The 15,889-nt window shown below is 43.7% G+C and overlaps 1 protein-coding gene across 1 annotated transcript in view; it reads right to left on the bottom strand.

Moving 5' to 3' along the window:
* Positions 1-15,889, bottom strand: part of ATG2B (autophagy related 2B) — a 62,026-nt gene that overhangs the window by 9,488 nt on the left and 36,649 nt on the right. Inside the window, exons 21-34 of the mRNA XM_090271368.1 lie at positions 15,625-15,775; positions 14,501-14,700; positions 14,254-14,334; positions 12,917-13,023; positions 12,681-12,773; positions 12,090-12,160; positions 11,653-11,729; positions 11,237-11,407; positions 9,328-9,469; positions 6,978-7,180; positions 5,826-6,052; positions 4,749-4,854; positions 3,752-3,946; positions 3,025-3,126 (exon numbers count right to left, since the gene is read on the bottom strand). Coding sequence (XP_090127494.1) covers positions 3,025-3,126; positions 3,752-3,946; positions 4,749-4,854; positions 5,826-6,052; positions 6,978-7,180; positions 9,328-9,469; positions 11,237-11,407; positions 11,653-11,729; positions 12,090-12,160; positions 12,681-12,773; positions 12,917-13,023; positions 14,254-14,334; positions 14,501-14,700; positions 15,625-15,775 — 1,926 coding nt within the window. The remainder of the gene's footprint in view (positions 1-3,024; positions 3,127-3,751; positions 3,947-4,748; positions 4,855-5,825; positions 6,053-6,977; positions 7,181-9,327; positions 9,470-11,236; positions 11,408-11,652; positions 11,730-12,089; positions 12,161-12,680; positions 12,774-12,916; positions 13,024-14,253; positions 14,335-14,500; positions 14,701-15,624; positions 15,776-15,889) is intronic.

Below are 15,889 nucleotides of genomic sequence, written 5' to 3' on the forward strand. Positions count from 1 at the left end.
ATCTATCCCATGACCCGGGAATTCTGTCCATAATACCCATAAAAATGAAATCGTATGTCCATAAGAAGACTCGCACCCAGATTTCCAACAGCTTTATCCATAAGAGCCAACAACAAGAGCACAGCCTAGATGTAGGTTAGTAAGCACACGAGTAAACAAACTGCGGTCACCCGCACAATGAAGTCCTGCCCAGCGGCAAAAGTGAGGGGCCGCCAACACCCCTGCAGCGCAGACGGGCCTCCCTGCACGACACCGAGGAGGCCTGTTACAGCTCCTTTTCCACGAGATGTGGGACGGTGAACGCTAAGCCAGGGTGGCGGACCCGAGATCAGTGGATGCTCTGGAGTGGTGGAACTTAGAACTCTGGCTTACTATTTATGCTAAACTTGGACTATAGAACGGTTATTTCTAGCTTTAAGTTCCTATGATGGAGGACACTAACAGTGCAATATGACGAAGCGTTAACAGAATTACTTTTAATGTCACACTCACGCCATTATGTAATGATGCTGAAATCCCACAAGTGTGCAAACTGGTCCTGCTACCAATCATCAGTTCCAACCTCCGCTGAGCACTTACTTATTAACCCACCGGAATGGCCTTACCTCCCATCTTATAACCTGAATCAGGCCCTCGTGCTTTTACAACAATCTTAACATGGCTAAATCCACTGCCTCCCTTAAGATCCACTCAAGTGTCACCTCCTCCAGAAAGCCCCTCCTGATCACCTCTCACTCTTCCAAACTGGCTGGGGAGCCCTCTTCTGGTGGGGCATCTCATCCCAAGCCCACCTTTCTCACCTGTACTCCCCACAGGGGTTGAGTCCCATTCTATGCTGGTCCCCCCACGCTACACAGAGACCTCTGAGGATAAGGGGTTTATCCATCTCTGTATGCCCAGCATCCTAGTAAAGGACCTGGGATGAGGGTGGCGTTCAGCAAATGATTTTGAATTAATTAGCATATCTTCCCTACACAGATTTCCCGGCAGTACAACTCTACCGTGAACACCACACTAGGCGAGTCAGGAAATCTGCCCGTTTCATATTCTGAACCTCAAACCGCCTAGTTCTATGACCTTCATCGCCTACTGAGTAGGTCACTGCATCTGCCTAGTTTCCTGCCTCCCCTACGGGCACGATGAGCTTTGGGAGCAATTCCACTGACATTCAACAGCAATGCAGCTTTTTAAAAACATAAGAAAACAATGTGTTGCCTATGAGCCAGTGAAGATAAACAAAGTAGAGATAAGCTTGGTAAGAAAACTACTACTCCAAGCATGAGTATTCATCACCTGACTTGTTTTTTTCAAAACAAAAAAGGAAGAACACAAATATTTGGTTTTCTCTTGAGATGACCATTTGCTTCCTCAGCACCCAGTGTGGATCCTAGAAGAGCAGACTAGAGAGCCTCTGTCACGGACGCCACCCCTCCCCGAGGCTTCCCTGCTTGTAGCTTTGGGGCCCGGGCTGTGTATCCTGGGGGATTATTTCCCATTCCTCCCCAGTGTAGTCATAACATTTATGTCCCTGTTTTCTCTAAGATTAGTATTTCCCCATTTTAAAACCATAATGCTTTGTAGTTCTAAGGAGGAAATTCAGGTCACTATGAAAGAAAGCAGTCTATTAAAGAAAATTGGGCTTGCTAGGTCTGGTGAATCATGCCATGAAGGTGGGCTCAAATTCCTGCTCCCATGCGATTTCCACAGATGACAGTTCCCATAAATTCTTCACCCTATTCCCACTAGGCTGATGTATGGACAAATTGAAATACGGGCATCAGAAGAGAGTCTTCTCACAGTGAGAGAACAGAGATCCAGAGCGCGCCTCGGTGGGTCTGCCCCAGCTCAGAAGCCACAGACGTCAAGGTGGAGTTATACTGAACTTGTGTGTTTAACATGCATTTTCTCTGAGACATGCCTGTGTTTTGTTTACAAGGGAAATATTATTTAAGCTTATTCCTGAAATATGTTACTTAGCTAAATAACCAATCAACCTTATTCCGTCAATGTTAAGTGAACAAGTAATGCCACCATCCGATGCACCCTCTGCTTCCAATCCTAAACACTCGTCATCATAAGCATAAGAGGGCTTTTTTATTTCAGAAGCAGAATATCCCTAAAACCCCACTTACTTTCTCCAGTTAGAGGCTTCTATTTGAACATTTTTGATCTTTAACTTTCTGTGCCAGGCACCAAGCCAAACATTTTACATACACCAGCCTCATTTAGTCCTCTTTGTAAAAAAATGACACTAGATGTATTACCATGTCTTCGATTTTATCTATGAAGAAATTGAGGCTGGAGAAGTTAAGTAACTTACGCCAAACCACCAACTGGTAAAAGAAAACTGAGATTTAAACCCACGTCTGACTCCAAACCAACACTCTCACCACTACGCCACTCCCCTGCCAAGCATCATATTTGCATGTATCTTGAATAAAGTTTGCAGAAGATGCACGAACTAGGCTTTGAGCAGCGATCTGGCTCAAAGCAAAGCCCAGAATAATTTGATAAGATTCTTGTTAGAATATGGGAAAGTGGATTTCTTTACATTTTTCCATAAATCTCTGTTGTCTGTGACCTGTTCAGTTGCCAATGTAGCAATCTGTCAATTTATCCAGGGCAGAAGGAACTGCCTTCCAGGGGCCGTGATTAAGACACAATCCTTTACTGTATATCTTTCAATCATACAACAGGGATTCCTTTAAGACTCTCTGAAAATACCTGCATATCTACATTAGAGGTATGTATGTGAGAATTAGGATGAAAAGCAGGGTCAAGTGCCACATCACACAGACAATGAATGGGAGTCTGGGGACAACATCTAAGAACATTTAGTCACCAAGAGTTCAGACTCCAAGAGCCTAAGGAAGCTGCCCTGTATTCTACCAGCAGAAGTCTGCGTTAACTGTGCAACTTCCATAAAAATTAAAGAAGCACTTGATGCCCCTGAGTTACACCCCCCATTCTGGACATGGGACGGGCCTTCCGTCCCGGCTCCGTGAAGGCCGCGGCTGCACGAACCTGGTCGATGTTGAGGCGGAGCGGCATGAGCGCCACCCGCAGGCAGCACTCCTGCGGCGACCGGCCCGACTCCGGGCGCACGTGCAGCGCCTTCACCGTCAGCTGCGGGATAAAAAAGGGAAGCACGTTTTTCCCCCAGTGACATTATGGCTTCGTTCTCATTTTCAAACAGAAGGAAAAATATTACATTCCCATTCCCTGTCTTAGAATCAAAAGTGGTATTGTTTACCCTCCTTCCTTAAAGCCCTGACTCCAAGCCTTTTGGGTAACACACTCCCTCCAGAACCTGCTGGAAGATAGTCTGTTACGAGGGAAGAACGCGTGTAACGTATGTTCAGTCTCAGCGGAGTCTGCTCAGTCCCTGGAGCCGACCCACAGGCCTGCGCTCCAGGGACGGAGGCCCGAGCTGGTCATTCCTATGCTACGGAAATTTTGAAAGTATCGGAAATCCGAACACGTTCAGCAGTTCTAAATATCTTGTGCAGATCACTGCGGACTTCTGGTTTTCCTCAGTTATCATTATACTGACAATTTTCACCCTAGAAGTGACAAGCAAAATAATTTTTAAACCATAAAACTTTAAGCAGCATATTTAAAAGGGATTTTCATATTACATTGAGGAAAAAATATCCAGTAATTTTCCCCAATCTAAATCCTGTGCAGTTAGATATAATAAAACACTTTTCTAAAACTCATGTAACAAGAAGTATAAGTTTTGAAATCTCACCATATTGGAATGAGCTTTCCGAGGCATTTCTTTACTGCAGTACAGGTACAAGAACTTGTTCATCTGTGACGTTGCCAGACGATCCCGAATTTCCAGGTCCTGCACGATGAACACCTGCCGGGAGACTGGGTGCTCTAGCAGGATGGAGTCGCATTCTGGCTTGCATGGCGGGTAGACCTCATGCTGGAACTTCACCTTCAAAGACAGGAAAAGGGGTACAAAGCCATCCTGACATTTTATTTCAACTGGCTTTTCCTCTCTGCAATGCAAAAACGTCACTCAGTACAGTCTTTGAATTCCAGCTCCTGATCCCACTTGCAGAGAACACAGCGTTCCAGCGTCTGTTCATTTGTTGACCTGCGTGCATCCTACCACACAAGGGTGAGCCTACCTGACATTCCTTATTTTGACCCCGGTAAAATCCCTGTCCTTTTCCAGCAAAACCCTCAACAGAAATTAGACAGAACTATCATCTTGCATAGCCATGAAACTGCTTGAAAATGAATTCATGAGAGCCGGATTCAGGTTCCAAAGCAAGCAAGGATACACTTAAATATATGCAATGGGCTTCATTATAATATTTCCACATTAAGCATCCTAATAGATGACACTCAGCACCATCCCAAACAAGCTGACAGAATAAATGCATATAATGTCCCTGGGGACCTGGCCCTACTGGTCCCTAGACGTTCACAAGGGACCTGGCACGGGTGCCATCCAAGGGCAGGCCTTCCCAGGTAGGTGCCCCAGGCAGCAGATCCCCACATGCAGTCCTGGGAAAAGCAGCATCAGACTCACCGAGAACTCATTAAAAATGTATCTCCATGGACCTGGCCTCAGAGCTCCCACATGAGGAACTGGGACGCCCACAGCCAGTGCTGTAACAAGCCCTCCAGGGACCCTGAGGCCTGCACGTGGGGGGCGGGGGCAGCACACCCATGAACCCTCACTGATGCTCTGACTTCAATGGATTTTGCCTTTCCACATGCCATCTTACCTTGCTTAATTGTATTTCCATTAAAAAGTCATGGTTTCTTCCTTTTCCCCCGCAGACCGTATTGCGTCCATGTCTCGTGGGTGTGTGCGAAGGTGAACTGTGGGGACTACTTTAATGGGGGGAAAAAAAACTTTTGTTAAAGGAATATTCAAAGAAAGGGAATGGCTGACCTCAGGAAAAATAACAAGAGGAAAAGGGAGCAGGATTACAGAACTGCCCGATGACACACACTGAATGGCTATCAATCAAAACCACAGCTTTGACGCGTTGGAGACACTGAGAACATGAATTTCATCACAGCCATCACTGAGGCGGTCATCTGCTTGCTAAAGAGAAGAGAACCCTAACTGTGATGCTGGTGTTCATATCACAGGACAGACTTGGACATGAGACCCTGTAAGTTCCTTGTTACTTCAGAAACCCCGTACAGAGTACAAGTCCCAGAAATCCCAATGAATACAGAATTATAGTAAACTCAGTGTTTAAAAAATCGCCTTTAAATTGAAAAAGTCACTACACTGTGGTGTGAAAGGTTACCGCCTCACGAAGCCTTTTCCACGCTCCCTCCCCAGTGAGAGCGTCTGGCCAGCCACCCAGCCCGCTACGTAGCTCTCTTCTAGCTCCAGCGAGCACCACACCCGTGCACTGAGTCCTCCGGGAGCACGTACTCCACTCGGCACCCGGCTGGGTGCGGGAGACTCGGGGGCGTGCTCGGTCCCTGCCCCCGGACGCACACACCTCCCTGCCTCGTCTGCTCACACACCTGCCTCTCCCTTTCGAGCCCAGGGCAGGGCCTGAGTGACATTCATTTTAGTGACTGGCTCTGACACATGTCGGTATCCGAGAAATTTTGCTGAATGGAAATCACTTCAGTCACCACATTTTAGTAAAAATGCAAACACTGCCAATAAGCTCACACAATAGAAAACTCTAACACTAACATTTAAAGAGTAACACTTATAGATTTTTAATATTACTTTATTAATAATTCTTAGAATTAGAAATGCTATGCATTTTTCTACAAAAGGAATATATTGTCCTGCCTGATAAACTTACATAGAAATTAATTTCACTTACATGTAACTTTTAGCTGGAGAGGTAGGAGGGGCTGATCCAAAGTCCTTTCCTCCATAAAGATGCCACACGAGAGAGACTTCTTTAACAACATACCGAACGACAGGAATGGGAAAGTGCAGGGGGGCTCTGCTGGCATCTGTCTTCTTAACGGGCAGACTGAAATGATTATCTCTTATCACAATCGCATCGTCGACCATTATCTTTACAACGGGTTCTTCCTCCTTCTCCTGAAAGAGAAAGAGGCGCCACAGGCTGTCTCATCTCAGCAAAAATCTCTGATTATGCTCCGTGTCTCCCAGAGATTTCTTGATTCTGCATTCTTCCTAGTAATTTCAACATATAAGATGGGATCACAGTATTGACATTTATCATCACATAAGATATTCTGCATTATTAGCCATAAAGTAGACTCTCTGTTCTATGCAAATTACTCTGTAAGGGTTTTTTACAATCTGCAGTTTGGCTTTTACTATGTGATTGATAATAAAAAGGTGCAGATTTAGTGTGTGTGCTGAAGTGTATGTATGCATGTGTGCATCTGTGTACAGCTATTTAATTACCATGTTCCTAACAATCAGTTCATCCTGAATGTGGCTTTTATTTTTTTAATTCCCCAGAACTTAGTCACATAAATGTATTCACCAGTAAGTCAGTACTGGGCAGTTTAAAACACCTATCCACTAAATGGTGATTCATTTGAATGGGGTTCAGTTCTAGCACCAATGCTTAACCACTTTGGTTAGTAAACTGTGTGGATGCATTAAAAGCAGTCTGTGCTTTTTAAACGTGAGCATGACTCTAAAACGGAAATTATGGAAATCAATCTGCCCTCAGCCTTCACACCCTAGCTTTCCCAGGTCTGGGACTGGCAACTCTGTGCAGCAACCCCTTCTGCCACGAAACTCCCGCCCTCCAGAGTTATCTTACTACAAGCGACATCTGTAGTTCAGTTACCCATGAAGGAAATTTTATAAAAACAGGGCATTCTTCTCTGAGTCTTTGAGAGACCTGTCACAGAAATATTGAATTATAACAAACATTTACAAAGCATCAGTAGTAAATTACAAAACAAAGCAATTCTGAGCTATAAAGAGTTAAAATCTAGGCCTTTGGTCAATTTGACTTGTAATGATTATGTTCTCAATGTATTACCTGAATGGTTGCTCTTGGTGCAAAAAGAATGCAGAAGTCGTCGCTTTCAGCCGGCACACCTGAAATTGTGTCATTGATCAAGTGGTGGGTGAATGAGGCGTAAGTGGGGCCGGGCTCCTGGGACACGTTCCCACTCTCATCTGGAAACAGGAAGAGGTCTGAACAACACGGCTCCTGACTGTGAGATTTTTCATCCAAAACGCCTAGAAGAAGATCACAGCATTCAGTCTTGGCACGTTCTGAAACAGCCACAATAACACTCAGGGAGCGTTTTAACCATGTGCCAGAGACCCCTTGGGCTGAGTGCTTTCATCTGCAAAGTCTCATTTTTTCCTTACAATTATCCTCCAACTACTCATAAAAAGACTGCAAGTAAGTTTGAAGTTCTCTGAGAAAAGCGTAAACGATGGTCTCAGGAAGTGATAGTCCCCTCTTAGCTGTCTGGCGTGAGAGAAGCTCAGGACTGGGCGGCGGCAGCTGGTCAGTGCTGACTGAAGATTGGCTTCAGCCAGAATTGTACGCTGATAGTTCTGTCTTGTGGGCAGAGCTGTGGAAGAAACTTCTAGGACAATATTGCAAAATCAGGGGAAATGGGTGACACCCAGCAGGGCCTCACCTAAAACTACAGGAAATCTCTGCTTCTGGAGGGAGGGGGGCAACAGTCGCTGAGCAGATCACCAAGGGACTCCAAGCCACAAAAAGACGACGCCTTGGGGTGCTGGGTACCCACACAGGACACCTGTTTTCAGGTAGCTCTTTCAATATGAAGTTCACAAAAGAGTGAATTTGCACCAAAATCTCTAAGTAAATGTATATATGTATATATATATATATATATATATATATATATATATATATATTTTAACTTTATGTATTTATTTTTAGAGGTGAATGAAGGGAGAAAGAGAGGGAGAGGAACATCAATGTGCAGTTGCCTTTCACAGGCCCCCAAATGGGGACCTGGCCTGCAAACCAGACCTGTGCCCTGACTGGGAATCGAACCAGCGACCCTTTGATTTGCAGGCCAGGGCTCAATCCACTGAACCACACCAGCCATGGTGTAAACGTATACTTCTATACATTTTATGTCATATTACATTCACCAAGTCCTTCTCTATTCAGTCATTCAAACCAAACACTCGATCTGGACTGAGAACAGTAAGATGAATAAAAGTGCACTCAGCCTCAAGAGGCCCACAGGCTAGATTCTAAACTCTTCTATGGCAGCACCTTCAACTTACACATCCTCTAAGTGCCCAGTGCCTAGGACAGATGCTTGCATATTGAAGCTGCTCAGTAAACAGTCACTAAATATTCTTTCCCACATAACTAGGTTAGCCGCTAATATTTATTACAAATAATGTGGTACATAGGAAGCTGAAGGCTCCCAGTTGCTTCCTCAGTTCTAATTTAGAATGAAAGCAACATTGAATGCCAGTCTTAAAACAGCATAAAATAATTTTTAACAGTTAAGAGTTCACAACACACAGAAATAGCTAAATTCATCCAATTAGATAAAAATATATTTTTCAGATACATGCTTCAAAATATTTAGGTGCTTCCTGTCTGGTTCCTCCTTGTCTATCCAACGTTATTGTCTAATTCTTTCTATAAGAAGGGAGTAGTCTGATATGCTGGGTAATCAGGGCTCCCACATTCCTTTGTCCCTGCCTCTCAATATTAATGACCTTGATAACCTCTCTCCCCTCTACATACCTAAGTCCTATCCACGTTTCTTAAAAGATTTTATGTATTTATTTTTAGACAGAGGGGAAGGGAGGGAGAAAGAGGACAGAAACATTGATCAGTTGCCTCTCACATGCCCCCAACTGGGGACCTAGCCCGCAACCCAGGCCTGTGCCCTGACTGGGAACTGAATCAGAGACTTTTCGATTCACAGGCCAGCACTCAATCCACTGAGCCACAGCAGCCAGGGCCTGTCCACTTTTTAAAAGCCAACTTACCGCACTTTCACTGAAGTCTAAAGCACCAATTCCAACCCTTTCTGAATAGGAGTTACAGCATACACCATTCTGAAGTGCCTTCCGTTTTATCATTTCTGAGTCATTCTAAGTCTGGGTGAGTGCCACTTTGTTTTACTAACCTATAAGCTACCAGAAAGCACAAGCTTTGTCTTCCATTTAATCTGCAAGCCCACACCACCCCGGGCCGTGTTATTTGTCTGCTGTGCACTCAGTAAACAAGCCGACTGACTAGCAAGCACACACTAAAACTCAGACTCGTTTCCGCTTTAGTAAGTTACTACTAAAGAAGAACTCACGAGAACAGGAATAACGTCAGCCCCGACCACAACAGCAGCGCTTCCAGAGGAAAGCCCACTCTGTCTTACCATTAGACTGCGGTTTTACGGGGAAGCTGGCCTGGTGCGTGTCAGTCTCCTCCATGGCATCACGCATCAAGTCTCGTAACATCTGCTGATCTGCTTCAGGAAGGACGGGACCTCGTGAGGAGGACTGGCCACCGGAATCTGCCTACAGTCAAAAAGACTGATCATTAAAAAGAGCTACAAATGCTCTAAAAATCTAACTATTCAGCATTATGTCATCCCAGAAATACACTACACTTTACAAAAGCACCAGACGCAGGAACATATTTATTCTTCTGTGTTCTGCCCAACAGCTGTGACATTTTCATCATAAATTTTAGTATCGGCAGCAGCCTCACAACGACTGGCCCATAAAATTGATGTCATCACCTCAAAACAAGCACAGGGAACTGGTACCTCGAAGCAGCAACACATTAGAAGAGAGAGTAGACGGGAAAAAGGGCCACAAAGCAGCGGGGAGGGGACCTCGCTCCGCAGAGTCTGATCTGCTCACACCCATGGCGACAAGGACTTCCAGGCCTTTGCGACAAAGTCGCTGAAGCTCACAGCCTCATCCCATGGGATGAACAGGTGCCTCAGGACAGTGGGGGGCAGAGACAGCAGGGAAAGTCTACCAGACGGTGCTTCACGGGGTTCGATACCAGCCCTCATATGCTTAGGCATTTCCATGAGTGAACTGTGGAGTCATTAAACCCAGGCCATGCTTTTTAAATGTGAGCATGACTCTGAAATGGAAAGACTCTATGGGGACTACCAGGGGGGAAGGGGGAGGGGGAGGTAGGAGAGGGTGAAGGGGGGCTCAGTGGTGACGGAAGGAGCCCTGACATACAATGTATTATAGAACTGTACGCCTGAAACCCATAATTTTATTAACCAATGCCACCCCAATACATTCAATTAAAAAGTTAAAAAAATAAAAATAATAAAATAAAATAAAATTGAAAGATCCAATATGAAAAGGATTGTTTAAAATAACTCTTAATAAACTGGAGAATGTTTCCAAAAAGAGAATAAGCAGTAGAGAGGGAGTGCCCCAGGTCCCCGCATTATCAGTAAGGGCAGAGCAGAGCAGAGCAAGATCAAAAGCAGATGCGCCCCTCGAACCGAGGGTAAGACCACACTGATGAGAGAGGGTGAGGGCGGTTGGACCCTCGCTGGGCGCCACGCCTGGGGGCCCGGAGCACTCCGTCCGCAGAAGAGGTAGGAAGAATGAAAGCTCACTGAAAGGAAATAAAATGCTTAACAAACCAGACACTGTGCAATCTGGGCATAAGAGAAGGCAAAGTGGTGGCACTTGGGGACATAAGAAAACACGGAACCAGGAGTCAGAATATCTAGGTTTTGTTGCTGTTTCTGCTAATTGCAGCAAACCACCCAAATCCTCGGGTCTTGGCTTATTTACTTGTAAAACAGATAATAATTGTTCACCTCTGGGTTGAAGGAACTCACAGAAAGTATAGTGAAAACTGGATGGTATTACAGATAACAAACACGGAAGGTGGCGTTATATAAGTAAGTCTCTGGTAATAATACCAACACCTGCCATTTATTCTCTCACGGCATTTTTACGTACAACTTGCATGTAACCAGCTCTTACATGACAGCTGTTTTCCTTCTTTCCTCAGAGCAGGTGAAAATAACTTAAGTCTAAAAAGAAAGGATTATGTTGGTTGAGAAGATTAATGTTCTGAAACAAAGACTACCAAACAGCAGAGTGATTTTCCTAGAAGGCCCATGGAGTCCCCTTTCCAGGCCCCATCGCTCTGGAGGTAAGGGACAGACAGACACGTTCTCGGGTTCTTTTCTACCTCACGCCTGTCACAGAGACCCTGCTGATGTAAACACGTCGCGCACGGGGCTGGCACGGGGCAGGGGGTGAGTCAGTTCTAATGAATGATGCTGCCGACTGTACCGTGGTCTTTCTCTGAGGGGCTCCTGGCTTCGTCTCCGCCTTGTGAGACGCATGTAAGTCCCCATAGCTCGCGATGTACTGAATGAGATTCATTAACGCAGCACAGGAGTCCGAGCACGTTCTGATGTGGACAACGTCGCTGGAACAGTGCAGCTCAAAGCGCGAGTCAGTCTGGACACAGTGCAGGAGAAAAGGAGGGGAAAAGGCCTCTTCTTATACATTTACATTAAACAAGGTGTAACAGGACTGTTTGTCATAGGACATGTGTGTTCATAATAAATTTTAATTTTAAAGTATTTTATCTATTTTTGACCAAAACTAGGTAAGTAGAATAATAATTTTAAAGTCAATACATTTTTATTCTCTCCAATAAAAAATAAGACAACTAAAAATTTCCATTTATTTTAATAACTTACTTGCTCTCCATCAGAATCTGACTTCACTGCAGTTATGGTTAATTCTAAAAGCCCCATATCCATCACACGCACATAATCTAAAATTTCAAAAATTAATAAAAATGTTTGAGTACAGTTTTCAAAAAGTTTATTCAACACCTAATAAAACTAGCATTGCTTTACAATTCATGGTAGGCAGTGTTACAAATATTTAGAATGCAACATAAATATGGTTTCATCCTACAAAAGTCCTACAATTTATTTCATTAAAAATAAAATTTGTCTTATACTAAATAGAGTATATATTATTTGATGCACTTAAAGTCATTAAAACTTCAAACTAATATTAATAAAATCCTTAGTTCACTGGCATTATTCCAGAGTTAAATGCTTTAAAATATTCACACAAAAACAAGTAAAGAGTATTCATCTATTCCTGATTTTTTTTTAACTCTTACCTCTATTCAAATTTATAGTGACAGTGTTACACTTGTCAGACAGATGTAAAGCAGCTTCGTCCAAGATTATTCTGAGAGAAAAATAAAATAAAATTCACATGTAAAAAAATAACCTCAAACATGTGCCACTTGATCACTATACACTTAGCTGTATCATTCTTTCTGACTCAGTATTATCAAAGGTACATGCGGCTTCTAATTATAAATGTAACACTGCTGACGGGTGCCAGGAGCATTTAAATGGTACAAAGCATGAGATTAAATCACCTGCTCAAATCTTAATTTTCAGCATCTTTTTAATAGATGCCCAAATTCACAAGGTTTTAATTATTAAAATAAAATATACCACATGTTATGGGAAGTATGTATATATTTTTAAATAAACTAACAACCTTGAGAATTATTTCTGCCCTAAAAATGCAATCCAGTGATGAACAGAACAGATGAGCCGAATCGGCCTGAAAGAAAAACTGAAAACTGGGACAGAGGGACAGAGCTGGCAATAAACAGATGCTGGTTTTTAACGGCGGAGACGTTAGCAAAAGGGTCCCGGCGAGGCACACCCGGCCCGCGGCGGGGCCTGCACTGCACCTGAGAGTGGACGACGACTTGTCCAAGGCGACGCTGCTGGAAACGCTGAACGTCTCAACGGTAAGGAGGGACCGGATGGGCAAGTAGAGAGGCCTGACACCGAAGAGAAACATCGGGACGTCAGTCCTCTGCAGAGGGCACTTCGAACCCTAACTCTACTGAGTTACACGTTCTCTTTAACGCTTAGCGCACATTTTAAATAATAAAATTGCATTTTGTCCCATTTATGAACTGACCGATAATCAAGTGCACAGCTCCAGAGATGAACGTGAAAAGTTGTAAATGAACTTGGAGGGTTATATCCCAGAACAGGCTCATCAGCAATATTCAAGAAGTATAAAATCTATAATCACAGAAATATAAAATGCCCTGCTTTAGAAGGAAAAAAGTTTTGATATGATATCATTTAATACCAAGGTAAAACAAAATATCTCACACAAAAAGCAACCATTTATTGGAATATCATAATGCTAAAAGGAAAAAATTATCATTTTGAAAAAATTCATTTCAAAAAGTATTCATATAACTAGAATATGAAATAAAAAGGCCCATCCAGCAACTGCAATGCTACAGAAACCTTAGAAAAATCTTATCTTACGAAACTAACAAAATATGTATAATATGCGTTATTTTCCTTGAAACAATTCTTGAAAGAAACAAATTTTCCTAAAGATTGCTTAAAACAATCCATCTGGTGTTCTAAATAATCCAATGTTGACAGAAGTTCTTTATCCTTAATTTATACCCAGCTCAGTCTGAAAACCAGTCCCTGCCCCCAACATCCCTTCTGACCTATTTCTAATCTAAGCAAACAGGAGGGGAGGCTAAGTCTCGCCCTTCCAGCCAGTTCCGGGTTCACACTAACCATTTCTCGACCCCCATTTGACAGATACAGATATACAGGACATCGTCTCATCTTTCTACAGCTAGGCCGGCAGATAGACACACAGACTATTTACTATTTCCTAACTGCTTTTATGGGAAGAGCCTTCTGAATGCATTCAAGTTTAAAATAATTTATTCTTTTCCCAGCACACACAAAAAACTCTCCTTTCTAAGAAAAACAAACAAGAATCAGTGCACTAGTTCTCATCCTCACAGAAGAAGAGTTAACCTTTTATCCAAAGTTCCTCTGAAAAATAACCAACAATATTTCATTAACCACATATAGTTATGAAGCTGGAAATGCATTACAGAAATACTTATAACTGCCTCAAACCATGTTACTGGCCTAGAGAATCATTCTGAATTATGACCCTTTAAGTACAAGTCAACACCCCCTTTATTGCTCTGCTATCGCGGCTCTCGGCAGGGCCTGGGACACAGAATCCCTTCCTTTTAGTGACTTAAAGGGCGACTCTGTCTCTGAATTGTTCAGGGACCAGACTTTAAGGTAAAAAAATCGATCACATTCTGGAGTGCAGATCATGTTCCCCTGCCTAACCTAAAAGTTGTTACATGGGGTGCTGGCCTCACGGCAGCTCACTGAGCTGAACACTGGCGGCGTGTGAAATCTCAGTGCGGTGACATCAGTGTGGACGGGAAAAGGCTGATGACAACGCACAGCTCTTACCTGCTCGTGCCAGCTCAGCCCCGACGGGAGCACCCTGTGCTGGAGAGTGGCTCCTCTCAGCCCCACAGCCACGAGAAGCTCCTGCACAGGCGACACAGAGACTCACTCACCACCTGCACACCCTCGGAGTCAACACTTAGGGTTTTCTGACCAAGTAAATGCGTTGCCTTCTATGCAATCACTTTAGCTAGGACCGTAATCCAACTGGCAGCAAGTACTTACTGGCATAAAAGTTTAAAAGGCAAACCTTTGTGTTGGACTCTGACTTATCAGACAGTATTTTCACGGCCACAGAGAGCATGTTCACAGGGTCTCCCCCGACACCATCGGAAGCCACTCTACTGAGGCCACTTTCTTCAGAGGAATAAATGGTAGGTTCCAGCCAGTGTGGGCGGGTTGAACTGGGCAGTCGTACTTCTGTAGGAAGAATCACTCCATCCACCATGCCTACATCCACATTAGGGGAAAATAGGACAAAATGATTACTTGAAGTTAGTTCACAGACTGAAAACAAAAGTCCGTGTACTTCCACTGAATACAACATGATTCTGGAGGCAAAATGAGCAAGCACTGACTTGGCATTAACAATCCATCCCTCTCAACTAATACTGGTATGACTGGCAGTACCCAACTTCAAAAACATTAAGGTGTAAGACGCTAGGATAGTTAAATTTAAATATGAAAATCTGGTAAACATTAAGAATATGAAAGTATCTTACGTCTATTTACAAGGTAGCACAGGAAATGTGCTCAGAGATGGTAAACTCTATGTCTGTTATCAAAAGGAAATACTGCTTGCGAATGAAGAAGATAAGAAGATATGGTCTAGCCATAACACGGAGTATTATTTGGCAATAAAAAGGAATGAAATGCTAATACACTTCAATAACCTTGAACACATAATGCCAGGAGCAGAAGGCCCTGTATTGTATGATTCAATCCACAGGAAACATGAGGAACACTAAACCCACAGAGGCAGGAAGCACATCAGTGACTGCTTAGGGCTGGGGGTACGAGGGGGGGGGGGCTTTGGGGGCGGGTCTTAGCTAAAGGATGCAGAGTTTTTCCTGGGGGTGACGAAAGTGTTCTAAAGTTGACTGTGATCACGGTTACACAACTCTGTGAAATACTAAAAACTACAGAAATGCATACTTTACATGGGTGAACTGTACATGACATGTGAATTATACTGCAGAAAAGAACAGTCAACTTCTAATTCACAATAGGTATTACTTTGCCAGAGGAATCAGAACGCCCCACAGAAAGTAACTGCTTATACCAGACTTCCGTTCCCAACAGATTTTATTAAATGGAAGTTAAACACATCTAAACCGAAGTGAACAAAACGCACGTCTTAAACACCTGTCCTACCTTTGTGGTACAGCCTGAGGCTGCTGGAATGAAGGCAGATGTAGTGTTTGTCATCAAAACCTTCATATCTGGTCACACAAAATAACGAGCCGCCATTGAACTCTAACCAGAATTCGCCATGCTGGTTTTCCAACAGCGCTCCGTTATCTTGCTGAGAGAAAGGGCAGGAAACAGGGGCGTCGTTAGTGAAACGGAGACACCCTGGGACAGAGCCTGTCGCGCTGCGGCCACATGGTCTGCCTCCACCCGCCCAGCATGGAGGCAG

This window comes from Furipterus horrens, unplaced genomic scaffold, assembly GCF_987537825.1.
Source record: "Furipterus horrens unplaced genomic scaffold, mFurHor1.1.pri manual_scaffold_3, whole genome shotgun sequence".
Taxonomy (NCBI): Eukaryota; Metazoa; Chordata; class Mammalia; order Chiroptera; family Furipteridae; genus Furipterus; species Furipterus horrens.